General features: G+C 31.5%; 1 protein-coding gene and 1 pseudogene across 1 annotated transcript; one reads left to right on the plus strand and one right to left on the minus strand.

Moving 5' to 3' along the window:
• The first annotated feature begins 8,638 nt into the window (after positions 1-8,638).
• Positions 8,639-11,795, plus strand: SPK-4 (protein kinase). The gene is given in 9 exon segments (NM_001251369.1): positions 8,639-8,775; positions 9,122-9,196; positions 9,320-9,421; positions 9,516-9,569; positions 9,658-9,750; positions 9,829-9,921; positions 10,238-10,342; positions 10,430-10,528; positions 11,336-11,795. Coding segments are annotated over 9 exon segments (1,050 nt in total). The 5' UTR covers positions 8,639-8,655; the 3' UTR covers positions 11,645-11,795.
• Positions 11,796-11,893: 98 nt separating this feature from the next.
• Positions 11,894-14,812, minus strand: LOC100806114 (probable glycosyltransferase At3g07620; annotated as a pseudogene).
• Between the last annotated feature and the right edge of the window lie 438 nt (positions 14,813-15,250).

Genomic DNA, 15,250 nt, shown 5'->3' on the forward strand with positions numbered 1-15,250 from the left:
TTTAAAAGTCTATTAAATTAAATAGACCAGGTTTAAGCTTATTAAAAAGTCTTATTTTGGGTATAATTAATATTATTTTTTAAAAAACTAGCATATTCAATTCCTATAATTAAGTAAAATTTTAATTACAAGTGTGAGTCAGGTTTCCTTTATATTTTCATTATTTTTATTAGTTTCCTATTTCAGTTACCAGTTCCTTTTTCTATTCCTATTAGGTTTCCTTTTTCTTTTATTACTTTCCTACATTATAGAGCAAATAAAAATCATATCCTATCATATCCTATTACGTTTCTATACAAAAATCATATCCTATCATATACTATTAGGTTTCCTTTTTCTTTTATTACTTTCCAGTATTATAGAGCAAATAAAAATCATATCCTTCATATATTATTACTTTTCTATACAAAAATCATATCCTATCATACCCTATTACGTTCCTATACAAAAATCATATCCTATCCTATCATATTAAGTTCATATACAAAAATCATATCCTTTTTCTATTAGGTTTTCTTACTTTTTTTAACTTACCTTCCTAACCCAACAAAAATCATATCCTTTTTACTTCAAGCTTTTTGATAGAGGTAATTAACATTCTATATTTAGCCTATTATAGAAGGTGTGTTATTTATTTATTTTTGGTTAAAAAAACTAGAAATATTAAAGATTTAATGTGAAGAGAACTTTTAAATAGGCTATCAGGTCAAACTAGGCTTTTAAAAAGATCAGGCCGAACTAAAATAAAAAGTCTTTGATAGGTTATAGGCCAGACTCATGTCTCAAAAATTAATCGTAGACTAGGCTCAGGCCTTTTAAAGTCTGGTCTGGTCTGGCCTATTTCCACCCCTGTCCATGGTGTGTGGTAGGATCATCTTTTGTTTTTTTGTTCCTTCCTACTAGTAGGCGGTGCTGTTAACTAAAGATAACGGCACTTTCATGTTTCACCCTTTATGTTTTTTAAAAAATTGTTGTCTGGACTCGTTTTAAATAGAGGGTCCAGCTTTATAACAAAGTTTAGAATGTTGAATTAATGAATGAATTCACTAGTAATCTTAGTTTTTTTTATTACATTCGTTTTTTTCCAACTTAGTTTTTATTTCCATCAGACTTTTTGTTATGGTACCTTCTTATGCGTTGCCAACTGGCCTGGAAATACTAAACTAGTAGTTTTCTTTTTCTCAGCTACTAAAATAGTAGCTAACAAGTGGTGATCCAGCTTTGGGAAAAAAAGAAAAAGAAAAATTGGTGATCCAGCCCAAGTCTAATGAGCCCAACTCAAATATCTAATAATATTTTTTCTTTCAGAGCATAACTTTCCTTTTTGTTGGAAAAAAACAAACCTTTCTTCCATTTAAACTAAACTGGAGTAAATGTCGAAGTGAGTAAATTGACTATGTTCGGCTCATCTAAGTTGGCTCATTACAAATTGTTATGAAAATGAGTTAATTCAACTCGATTCATTTTTTGAGAGTTAAGAAATAGTCAATTCAATCTATCGTAGGTTCATAGATTAAAAGGATTGATTTACTTAAAATAAAATAAAAAATAAAATTAAACCATTTTTTATGTTTTATGATAAAATATTAAAATAATTAAACATTCAAAATTTTGTATTATAGAGGATAATTACAAAATAATTATGAGATATATATAATATATCTATAATCTATAAATGCATGCTCAAGAATCAAAGTGTCACATTCAAAATAGAGTGTTATAGTCATATATTGAAACAAGACCAAGTTCAAACTCATATCAAAATTGAGAGTGACCTATCTTTAGTAGGCAGCTCTAGGATTTTTAATATTGTTGCTGAATTTATTTCTAGTCCCCTTATATGGGAGATGTAAATATCAATAGTATCTTTCATAGGTTTTAATCAATTTAGGTTTGAGATTTTTTAACTTCACCCTTCCAGCAAAAAAATATAATAATATATCAAAATTGAGAGCGCCATATTAAGTAAAGTGAGTTTTTTTTTAAGCACAAACCAATCTAACTCACAAGTCCAACTTGGATGAGTCAGATTTAAGTGAGTCAGTCTTTTTTTATTATTATTTATAATTGAGTTTGGTTGACTTTGATTAGCCTAATCTCATCCAAACTCGTGATCAATCAGATTAGTTCACAAATTACAATCCACTTTAATAGTTCTAAACCAGATTACATCATACTGACTCGGATCAATTAAGGTGTGTTTATAAATCCGTTGGATAGAAGTTAAACAAAAAATTTACACTTTATATACAAATATAAAAATAATGTGAATGTTGAATTAGGTAGAATGTGAATTTAGTTGGGCGAAATTTATATCTAGACACACTCTTAGCCATTTACTGCACATCAGGCTCATACTTATATTTCTAGATGAAAAAAAATGGAAATAATGGGATGGCATAACAATTTTACTGGCAGGGCATTATTAGCACGCTTATAACAGAGATTCATATCGGAGAATTAAATCATAACCAGTTATACGAGTGGTAATTTTATTCGTGAGGAAATCGATAGTTTTTTTTTACTAATTTTTAACCATTTTGCATCAACTTGTTTTGACCATTTCGCTGTTTATTGTGATTTTTGTCAACAAAACTTAAGCCTTTTGACCAATAACATTTGCCGGGGGGGGGGGGGGGGGGGGGGTCTCAAACTCTATACTAATCTTGTTATTTTGAAACTTGTCAAATTGTTTATAAAAAAATTTACGTAAAAATGTTTGACGTTGAAAAACAGAATTTTGGCAATAGAAAAAAAGTCTGACTAGAATTGGTGAATAGAAAATGAGTTTAAAAAGAAAAATAAACATTCTGACAAAAAGGTAGATTACAAAAATTAACTAACAGAAATTATATAAATTGATACGAATCGAAGAAAATAAAAATAAAGTGAAAGAATTAGCGTTTGTAAGACATGACTTGATTAATCTATAGCGGGCTAAATATAACTTTTACATTTATCAAGATGTTTGAATGTGTGTTAGAAACATGATTCTAAATTGTGGACTCCAGTCTGGTTAAAGCAATTGGAAGTAACTTTTGTATCATCATTAACCTGAGTCATATAATTTAATTCAAGTGTATCTCTTGTTAATATTGATGTTGTCCTCATGAATAGCAAGACAAAATATATTTTGGTAATTATACATCCAAAATCAATTTTGATTGCAATTTTTCAAATAACATTACGTGACAAAATTATTTTTTTAACATTTGTTATCCAAACAAAAATTATGTTGATTCTAAATCAATTTTATAAACCCAAATCCAAATAGGCATGGGTACTTCATTTTGGATGTTCTATTCTTGATCCTTGCCACAACTTGTGGTTTGTAACCTTTTTTAATGAAAGTTCTCTTTGCCTTTCCGAAAAAAAAATGTTTAAGGAAAGTAAAATGCAACAAACATAAAGAGTGCTAAAAATAATGTTGCAAGAAAAATAATATTTCTGAAATTTAAATGATAAAAGACTTATTGTTACGAAATACTAGTTCACATTAGATGTTCACATATGGATCATGCATAATATAGTATTAGAATTTTTTTAGTTTTTCAGTTCTTCATAAAACTCACTTTTCATATAATTTTCACCTTATTTAAGTTAATATAAAAAATACAAAGTAGATCCTAAAATAAATAAAAAAGATAAGATTTTTTTAAAAGAAATACGTGTTATTAATTAAATAAGAGAATTATTTTAAAACTTGTAAAAATTAGTGGACAAATTTTAAAAAAAGTTTAGAAACCGTTCATATATTTTAACTTTAAAATAATTAATCTTTAAAGATAAAATTATAAGAGTTTAAAATTAATTAAAAAACTAAAAGTATAATTAACCACAGATATTTTTTTATTTGTAAAATAAAATTAAAATTTATATTAAAATATGATATAAAGATGGTCTTATTGGTGTTCCGCGTAGCAATTGGCGACCACTTCAACCTCACATCTAATTGCATAAGCAAACTCCATTTGGTTTCAAGAATTACTCACTGTAATTAATTTCTTAGTGTGCTTAATTTTTTTTATATATTCTTCATTACAAAAGCCAGCACACATCAACTACAATTAAATACCACCCAGTATCCAGCCATTATTGTTTATATTTGGCCATTAAGAAACCCAGATTATTTTATATCCCATGCATCCAATCCAAATACCAACACTTGCCAATTTGCTATTGCAATTTGCAAACACAAAAGTGGTGGATTGTAAAACATGCCATCGTTAGGACAGTGTGAGCCAGGGAAGAAGACTTTTGAAAGAAAAGATACATTTTTCTTTTTTATAATAATGCTCAACAAGTGAGATACAGCCCTCCAAAAAAAAAAGTGAGATACAACCAAAACAGTTTTCTTTTTATTTATTTATTTAATTTTACACCTCATTTGTCAAACATATAAAATCCAAAACAACTTCCCTTACCTCTCAAGTCTCCATCAATCTAACTATCCCAAACCAACTTTGCTACTTCGCACGAAACACCATCTGTACACATTTGACGATTGACATGAATATTTTTTATTCATAAAACATTGTTTTTAAATATTAATCTAGAAAAAGGAAATTCTTTCTCCTTATTGTAAACTAATACGTTTCTGTTCTTTATTGTCTCTATTATGCAATTCGCTCATTCACAACTCACCGTAAGAGGTGTGGCATTCACAAAGAGGAGAGTAGAAACTGCCCCTACTGGTGCAATTGTGATCGAGGATCTGTGCCAATAACTGATCCATACTAATATTTCAAGAAGTTTCGATTGATGCAGCTGTAATCGCAGTCTCAAAATTTCATTGCAAAAGATTCAAAAATGTTGATGTTACAGTGACAATTGCTGTCCCAAATTAACCATTTTTTAAAACCTTAGTATGAACCGACATTTTTCCTCATCAAGTCAAAACTATTAATGGAAATTCGATTTTGAGCTCGTATGCAAATACTAATGTATATTCTACGCATATGGCAAAATAATGTGCATTATGAACAGCTCGTATGCAAATACTAATGTATATTCTACGCATATGGCAAAATAATGTGCATTATGAACATAATCAGCGATGAGAGTGAAAAGGGAAAGAAAACTAAGGCTGATTCAGTTAGTGAAAAATAAATTCTTATCACACAAAAACATATCAAGATATTGGTTCAATTCTGGTTGCTGATAGAGAACTTTGTTGAAACATAATACTCTGTAAACACTCAATAACCCTTGTGTCCTGTGTTGGTTGAACTCTGGAGACTCACTGTAATTTTTTACCATAAAGAGAGAAAAGTGACTGGGATGGGCATGAGTACAGGTGGCACGTGACTCACATGCCCTGCCGTCACGAATACGTTTGACATTTTAGCCAATAGTTTTATGCGCATTCAATACCCAATAGTCGTAGCTGATAGATAGATAATTAGATATAGCATGCTTTTTGACGAAAAATAGGAACAGTGACAAATGAGACAATGACTACCACATCCACATGCATGTCGGCCACAACCAAAATGCGGGAAACTTTAATATATGTAAATCCTAATTTCAGAGTTCAGACAAGGAAACCAATTAACACGGCATTTATGTTCTTCAAATCTCAATCCTAATTTTAATATAATTTTATCTTTTCCACCACTTGAATCTATAGAGTATATTTGTTTCGAGTCATATACATTTATTTCCAGAAATATAAGTTGAAAATGGATCATTCTCATATTTAGTATAAATTATAAAAAAATATTCTCAGTTCTATTCCAAAGGTATATATATTTTTCACGATTTCTTCACTTCCTATTCGAAATAGGTGAGAATATTGTATTTCCATAGGAATAATAGTTATTGTTTAAAATAATTTCTTACTTCTATTTTTTTAATATTTTTTATTTTTAATTGAAATAAACTTTAAAATATTTCAAAGAATATTAAGTAGTTAACAAGCATGTTGATGAGAAAATTGTTCAGAAATATCATTTCCAGGAGTATAATCTAGTCTGCGAAACAAACGTCACCTATAGATTTTAGTTTTGAAATAAAACCTTGCTTGCAATGTATTAAGACTTATTATTTTTAATTATTAGTTTGTGGTGAGGTTCCATATATTACTTAGAACTTGGATTTAAAAACTTATAGGATGTCAGAGAAGAAAAAAAAGCATAGAAATTAATTAAAATTATTCACATCAATTTTAAATTTCATCTCCATGTATACATAGAAAATACTTCCTCTGTTTTTTTTTTAATTGTCAATTTTTTTAAAATATTTTGTTTCTATTTATCTGTTATTTGTAAAATTTAAGGTCATTTGTCAAATATACCCTTATTTATCTCTTAATTTTTAATTAATTTTACACTTGTAGAATAAAATAGAATAAGATAGAAAACCCAACAACTATGTTTTTTTTTTTTTTACAAAAACCCAACTATATATATATATATATATATATATATATATACACGTTCAATTTATTTTGTTTCAACAAATAATGAAATTAACTATGCATCTATCTAAACTACAGTGTGTTTGTATATTGATTGACATTCGTTTTAGAACTGCAATTAATTTGTGAGAAGTAATCATTTGCTGCTTTTTTTTTTAAAGAAATAATTTGTTGCTTGTACCTTAAAAAAAAATGTTGTTGCTTGCATGTGTCCGTTTGGAAAATTTTAAACTGAAAAACATATACACCATGCATCAATCATTTATATGTCAAATTACTTGGGTACCGAAACCTTTAAATAAAATTAATCCTCCCAAAATAACTCATGTATGGGTTGAGGCACCAAAGATCTCAGAAGTAATGTGGAGAGAATGGGGCGCCATGATTTTTTTTCTAGATAAACCAGAATCTTAATTCAATTTTGGTCCAAAAGAAAATAAAAGACTCGTTTTTCAATTATTAGCATGCACGCTAAACGCCCATAATCATGTGGATCGAAGTGGCAATCTCGGCTCTAGCATGCCACATGGTTATGTCAAAACAAAAGGACTTGGAAGTCTAGTTCATGAACAGTATTAGAGAAAGGTAATTTTGTTGCTAACTTTATGTCATGCTAATTAATTAGAGCTTGGAGCAAGATTAAAGATGGAATGAGTTTGATTATACTCCAAGTAATCCAGGCATGCTGATCCAAGCTGATGTTGTGGGGCTTTGATATAGCAAAACTACTTCTCCCATTGGGTTGCAGCCTCATTTTGCATAATTTTTTTTAGAAAATACTACTTAAAAGGCATCTCATTTTTGTTTGTTCTTTGGAATAAACTAGCAATTTACTTATTGGAATTATTCTGTACTTGCATTTTATTCACTAAATTTAATTACATGACGAGTTTAGTTTTTAATAAATTTACATAACACGAATAGTGCATGTCAACTTATTTTTTTAGCATAAAAAACTTAATGATAAATATGTTTGAAAATTTAGGGTAGTTTGAATACTTTGAAATTATAGTGTATAAAACTATAAATATTTATGATAAACTAGCATTAATAAATTAAAAAAAAAACAATTTTTTTCAAAACTTTCCAACTCATTTTAAAGAATTATAATAGGGACATTTAAAATTCTTTCAATCTCATTAACTTGATTCAAAGTTAATTTTAAAAAACTCGAATTTTAAAAATTAAAGCAAACGTATTTTGAAAAAAAAATTGTATATTATATTTCAAATGATTTCAACTCAATGTCTTGTAATTTTTTTAAAATTACATATAAATTTTATTTCATACCAATTCAATATTATAATATTAAGTGATGTTTGAATTGGGATTAAATCCAACTTGCATGACCAAATTGTAATGACAATTACGGTGAAGATTCAGGATTTCAAATATTATAATTTAAGTGTCATCAAATATCTTTCGGTTAAAAGTTAAAAATTAATCCATCAAAATATAAAGATTTTTTTCCTTGTAATCACCTTAATTAAAATATTTGATTCTTATTTTTTTTACAAAATCTTTTATTCTCCAATTAAATCACAAATATCTCTACAACTTCAATTTTTTAAGAATTAACCTATTTTTATGGATGATTTTTCATATATACATAGAGATTAAACTCTTAATTACATGCATACCTATCAATTATACCACATCATAGCAGTATTGATTATTTCCTTAAAAAAATAGTATTGATCATTAATGTATATATTATTACTATATTAATTGCAAATGAAATTAAATTCAGATTGAAACAAATAATCTCAATTAAAATTTGTACCTTGTCAAATAAGGAGGAAGCTAAACTGGTCTTGAAGGGGCCTACAGACAAAGCAGTCTATGAAGGACATGTTGGAGGGTAAGTCAATGATGGCTTTTTATTACCCCAACCGAAACGCAGTTCTCAAAGATCCAATAGCAACCAACACACACTCACTGCTCAAATACCTGTGAATGATTCGATTATTAATGGATAAAGTAACACTCGAAACTGACAAACATAACCGATAAACCAAGTGGCAGCGCCACTTACACAATTCCTTTCACCGAACTCACTCTTTTGATTTTGATACCCCTTATTATTATTTATTTCCATACCCTCTCTTCACTTCTTCCTCACCAATTTTCTGAACACTGACACTCTTCTCTCCTTAAAGCCACCACATTCTGATACCCTTTTGATCAATCAAAGTGAAGATCAGCATAGAATGCTTGTTTGATTCTATTTCATTGCTATGGATAAGTACGAGGCTGTTAAGGATTTGGGAGCTGGCAATTTTGGGGTGGCTAGGCTCATGAGGAACAAGGTCACCAAGGAGCTTGTAGCCATGAAATACATCGAGCGTGGCCCCAAGGTTTCTTCTTTTATACAATCACTTCATCAATTTATGATTTATCCCAACCCTTTTGTGTGTTTATTATTATATTAAGCAGTTAAAGAGATGGTAGAACTTGATGCAGAACTGAACAAAGACTTATGTTTGTTAATTATTCTCCTATGATTTGTGAGTTTTATTTCTATGTACCGGTTTACGCTCAACCCATCAGAAATCATATGACTTTTAAAATAGTTAGTGTAAGAGTGAACAAACTTTCCATATATGGCGGTTTGTGTCGGTTCATACACTACTTACTCGTGATTTATTGTCTTTTTTTTTCTTGAAAGAGAACGAAAGGCTTCAATTTTACTTCAAATTTCAGATTGATGAGAACGTGGCAAGGGAGATTATGAACCACAGGTCCCTTCGGCATCCCAATATAATTCGTTACAAGGAGGCAAGGAATTTAATTAACTTCTTTTGTTTAACCTGTTGGATCACTTTGTGTTGAGCACTAGCACTGCACAGTAATGAATTATTTTCTGTTTTTTTTTTCTTCAATGAGATGTTGATTTTGCAGGTGGTTTTGACTCCCACACATTTAGCAATAGTGATGGAGTATGCAGCAGGAGGAGAGCTCTTTGAGAGGATATGCAGTGCTGGCAGGTTCAGTGAAGATGAGGTTAATAGCTTCACGTACTCTTAGAATTTTCGTCCTTGCTTTTGTTTCGGTGTTATGTCTCGCTCACTTTGTTTCCTTTGGTTGTAATGTTCAGGCTAGATATTTCTTTCAGCAGCTGATTTCCGGTGTTCATTTCTGTCATACCATGGTATACTCATGCTCCAGTTTGTGGAAAATCTGGCATTTACAGAGAAATTCACAAAGTGAGAACTTATGCTTTTGCTTTTCTTTTGCAGCAAATATGCCACAGAGATTTGAAGCTAGAAAATACCCTTCTAGATGGAAGTCCTGCACCTCGGTTGAAAATTTGTGACTTCGGTTATTCCAAGGTATTGGGATTAGTATCATTGAGCTTAAAACTTCAATTACTGTTATAGTTGTTTGAATGTTTCTTGTTTGTAATGTAGTCATCTTTGCTGCACTCACGACCCAAATCAACAGTTGGAACACCAGCTTACATAGCACCGGAAGTTCTTTCTAGGCGAGAGTATGACGGAAAGGTACTATATTAGCTGCACATTGAATTGTTTCTTTAGAGTTCCTTGGATCTGATTTATTTATATATTGATCTTAACACTTCGCATTTGTAGCCTGCTGCATGTCACTGGAAACTTAGCTTTTTGTGCATGTGTTGAGGGGTTTGACTGATGGAACGTGTGTTATAAGTTTATGACCAAACACTTACTCATCCCTAGTTTTGTTGCTTTGTTCCTCAAATATGCTACCTGGAATAGAGTATGTTGAGTATTTTACATGCTCACTTTTGACCCAATGTATTAATGATTATATAATGTTTTTTCTGTTTTAAATATTTAGTTGGCTGATGTATGGTCATGTGCGGTGACTCTTTATGTCATGCTGGTTGGAGCATATCCCTTTGAGGACCAGGATGACCCTAGGAATTTTAGGAAAACAATTCAGGTATGTTTCCTCCCTTTCAAATATTTGCATAATGTTTCATGTTATTTTAACATCATTCTTATCCTGATTTCCTTTCCTATTCTACAGCGTATAATGGCTGTTCAATACAAAATCCCTGATTATGTTCACATATCTCAAGATTGTAGGCACCTCCTCTCTCGTATATTTGTTGCAAATCCATTGAGGGTATGTTGTGATGCTTTAAGAACTAAACTTTTTTGTGCTATTATTGCAATTCAGTTAGGCCTCCTTGCAATTGCAATTCAGACCATGTCATGTTTGCCATGTCACTTTTACGATCTAGAAGTATATATTTGTAAGTACTACTATTATGTTTACTTGTCAACCTTTTGCTAATGAAAATAAAATATTCAGAAACTTTTTGGTAAAATAAACCTTATTGACTTATTGTTGATTGAAACCTATACCTAAAGAGGAAGTTTATGACCAAAAATTTTATTTTCATCATCTGGTCAATTCCTGTTTGGTGGATAGGTATGATTGGAGTGTTTCCATTTCTCTTACTTTGACTTTTCCGTGCATCTTATCAGCAAGAACATGAATTTGGTCTTCTTTTCTCTTCCTTGTACTTCTTTCCATATTTACTTAGTGTCAGGACATCATAAGGTTTGAGAATTGGGACACTTATGGTACTCGTCTTCTGAAATTTAGGTGCCATGTACAGAATGTACTTAATTCTTCCTGGCTGCTGGTATTATATTTGAATATAAAGAATTACAGAACTTTAGTTAATTTACTAGTATTTGATTCTGTCCTTTTTAATCTAAATCCTTATATAGTTTTCACATCTTTACATCTTCTTTGGATGGTCTACTAATATCGTGTCTTTAGTCTCCTGTGCCTTTACCCATCCTCGAAGCAAAAGACAAGAAAATGTGCTTTCTGTCAAACAAGATGCTCTTGAAAATATAACTAACTACATTTGGACTTATTTATGTAGAGCTAACTGCTAGACCATTTTATTTATTACAGAGAATTACTATTAAGGAAATTAAGAATCACCCATGGTTTTTGAGGAATCTTCCAAGGGAGCTAACTGAATCTGCTCAAGCTATCTATTACCAGAGAGACAGCCCAAACTTTCACCTTCAAAGTGTGGATGAGATAATGAAAATTGTAGGAGAGGCAAGAAATCCACCTCCAGTATCTAGGCCTGTCAAAGGTTTTGGCTGGGAAGGTGAAGAAGATTTGGATGAAGAAGTGGAGGAAGAAGAGGATGAAGATGAGTATGATAAGAGGGTCAAAGAGGTTCATGCAAGTGGCGAATTTCAAATTAGTTAAAGCCCTCAAATTCTTGTGTACTTTGTTGAAATATTGTACTTTTTAGAAGTCACCCTTTTTTGTGTACACGAAGTCACCTATTTATGTGCATTATAATTATGGCTCTGTTGTTGTAATATAGTACCGGGTATCATCAAAATGGTTGCTATGTATGAGAATAGTAGTTGTCTAATTACGTTCTAAATCGACATGAGAACCATAGTTGTCTGATTACATGCTAAAATCTAAATTACCTTTTCCTGTTTTATCTCCATGATAGTTTTACTTAAAAATGCTTTCTATATGAAGCAAATGGTTATAATTCAGTGAACAATGATCTCGGCCATGTAATGATGCCTACAAGTTCTCACTTTCGTTTGAAGAATGAAGCATGGCCACACTTAAAAATTAAGAATTAGAATCACATTTAGAAAAAGTACTTGCAAAGTTACTACCATCTTTCTCAAAAATTCAGATCAACCAATGGATCATGTTGAATCTGTTATGATTTATGAACACTACAATTTTCTAGATCTACAAATTCTGCTAATTGTTTTAGTCAGCATCAATCACCGCAGTACATATGAGACCCCTCTAGATGCTGTACATGCTAGGTACAAAGTGTATGGTGGAATTGATATTACTGGTCTTGAATATGGATATTCAACCTCCTGAGCCAAATGGAATGGACAGTCATATGGAACATATCATACCTCTTTGGGGGCTCATTAGGCACAAAATGTCTTTGCACTTGTTTCACCCTCTTGTACATCCTCAAGTACTGCCTTTCTGAAATTCCCATGAGTATCTTTTTGATATTTGGAATGTCCTTCACATCCACTTGAACTGAAAATGAATTCCAATTCAAAACATCACTAAAGGGTGGAACATAGCCGTCAGAAATCAGAACTGGCACACATTCTGCAAATATTGCTTTCACTACTCTGGGACTAGCTACTTCATAACCACTTGGGCAGAGGCAAAACTTGCTGCTTCTAAGCTTTGTGTAGTAAGAGATTCCCTCAGGAAGTTCCTCATAGATTTGCATATCTTGGTCTTTGTTTTTCCATGTACTTTGGAGTAGCTATCTTATGTAGCCATGCTGGTGGCCTGCAAAGAAAGCAAGGATGGTCCTTTGAGATGGGGGATACCCTCCTACTAGATTTGTGACTTCCCCCTTAATAAGTTTAATCTCAGGAAATGAGACATCCTTTGCAGGCTTGAATCCTTCAGATACATTTGCGTTGCATAGAACCCTTATAGCATTGTTGTAGAAGTGATCCACGTAACTAGATACAAGCGGACCCTGTCCATTGCCCAAATAGTATTATTAGAAAAAGGGTCTCATCAGCAAAATTTCTGTCACATTCTTAACATTGATGGCCGCAAAATTGAAATTTATGTGTTTTGGCTCTTTTATATGAAAGCAATTGTTTCCCTTCAAATATCTTAAAATGAACTAATTCAAATGTACATTAATTTTGTCTTAAATATAAGGAATCTGATATAAATTTGACAACTTAACAACATGAATATAAGGAACTTGATATACATTTTGTCCTAAACACAAAGCATAAGTCAAACAAGCATGAGTGAGTTTTTTTTATATATTTATTGTTTTTACTCCATTTTAGCTATATCTTAGATTAATTAAGGAATTGAATTTCCTTATACTAAAGAGAGAGCTCATTGCTTACCCAATCGTGGCAAGAGAGCATGAAGTGATCATAGCCAAGGGATCGATTCCAGAAGGGATGTTTATGGGCTATAACCTGTATGTAGTCTTTTACAACAAGGCCAAGGGGATCTAGATTATAATTGGAGCCACGATCATACACATATTCGACCAACATAAACCCCACTAAAGGGCAGATAATACACAAAAGCTTCATCTGGATCATAAGTACGATAGTACCTCCCCTTTTCCATTTCATGTATGAATCTCCCCTCAGTGGCATATATGTCTTTGCTTAGACCATTGTGGAACAACGGTGGCTCCCCTTCTTCATACACAAAAATCTTGAAAACCTTTTCCATCTCTAGGTAACTCCTGTCAACAAATTACTAAAATCAATAGAAACTAAAGTACAGCTAGTGAGATTATCAGCTCATTAACTTTTGTGGCCATATAATTTCCACTTCTTTTAGTTTTGTTTTTCTTAATGTTCAAGAATGTATAATTGTTCAAATACAAGGTGGTTGTCATGTAATAATTCACTCACTAAAAGAATAAAATCTCTATAGGAACAAGATGGTTATCATGCATTAGTTTGATGCAGAAATTTGTGCTAGACCAAAAAAATATGTATGTACCTCTGAAAGGCATTGACGTTTCTGTAAATTGAACCTTGAGGAACATAGTCTGGATCTTGGAGGTTTGATGTCAAATTTCGAATTTTGCTAGCTTCTCTGATGGAATACCTTGCTTTAGCCAATCTTGCTTCAATTCTTCCTAACTTGGTGTACTTGTGATCTGTAAGGTACCCTTTATCCGTACCTTTATGCTTAAACTTGGAGTCATTTTCATCACCCTAAAGACCGACCGCGTACCAAGAAAAGGACAAGAAACCCCACAAAAAGAAAGGATGAAAAAGTACACTATGTTTGAAAGTAATTGAAAAGTTAAAAATGAAACCAAGACATGGTGATTTCTAATAACAAGTTGATTGTAGGAGCATTGCCCTCTCGGATATTTTTAGGGTCCAGAGTAAAAACTAAAAAATGGACCCCTGAATAACTGAAATTTATTTCATAAATAATTCATCAAAAAAAAATTTCATAAATTTATAAATTCAACCATAAAAAATAATACACAAAATTCTTATATATTAAAAAGTTCAACAAAATAAAGTTAATAAATTTTCTTTTTAGATTTTTTTAAAATTGTGAGGTCCCTCAAAATGAGATTCTAAGCGTTGATCACCTTGTGTATGTGACTGAGATCGCATTGTGTATGAGATAGATATACACCTTATTGAATATTTCTCGATGAGGACCATGATGATCCGAGTCAAATGCAGTTGGAGATGGAGCTTCTCCCTCATGATCATCATGTAATATTGAAGCACTTTTGTTTTCTGTATCCAAAGAGGAAGTTGGTTCTCCCCTCCAAGGTGAAGAAGAGAAATTTGGAGCGAGAAGACTCCGACAAGAAACAAGAACTAGTGAAGTTATGAAGAAAAGAGCCATGCACAAAGTGAGAAGGCCAACAAGTGGACGAAGAAGAGAAGCATACTTTGGTAGAAGAAGCTCTCATCTTAATTAATTTACAGTATCTATCTTTTCGCCAACTACGTGAACAAAGCTCTCAATTCAATGTGAAGAAGTTGGAGGTGGAGAAAGAATGATGATATCTGGGGTGGGGTGCATTTCTTGGTGCTTAGAGAACAGCGATTCTTTACTCAAGATGCCAACTATTCTTACGTACCAAGAGTAACGTAATATGGAGGGAAAAGCAAATATATTTGTGACTTTTAATAGTGACTATGTCATGCATGCTTGACATCTTCAGATAAGTTGGTAGCCAATATATATGTGCAATTATGTTTAGCGGGATAATGTGGGAGATTTTCAAAACGGAAAGTTTTTAGTATTCTTTTTTATACGAAAGTATATGTCTATGATCAT

The sequence above is a fragment of the Glycine max genome, chromosome 4 (assembly GCF_000004515.6).
Source record: "Glycine max cultivar Williams 82 chromosome 4, Glycine_max_v4.0, whole genome shotgun sequence".
Classification (NCBI taxonomy): Eukaryota; Viridiplantae; Streptophyta; class Magnoliopsida; order Fabales; family Fabaceae; genus Glycine; species Glycine max.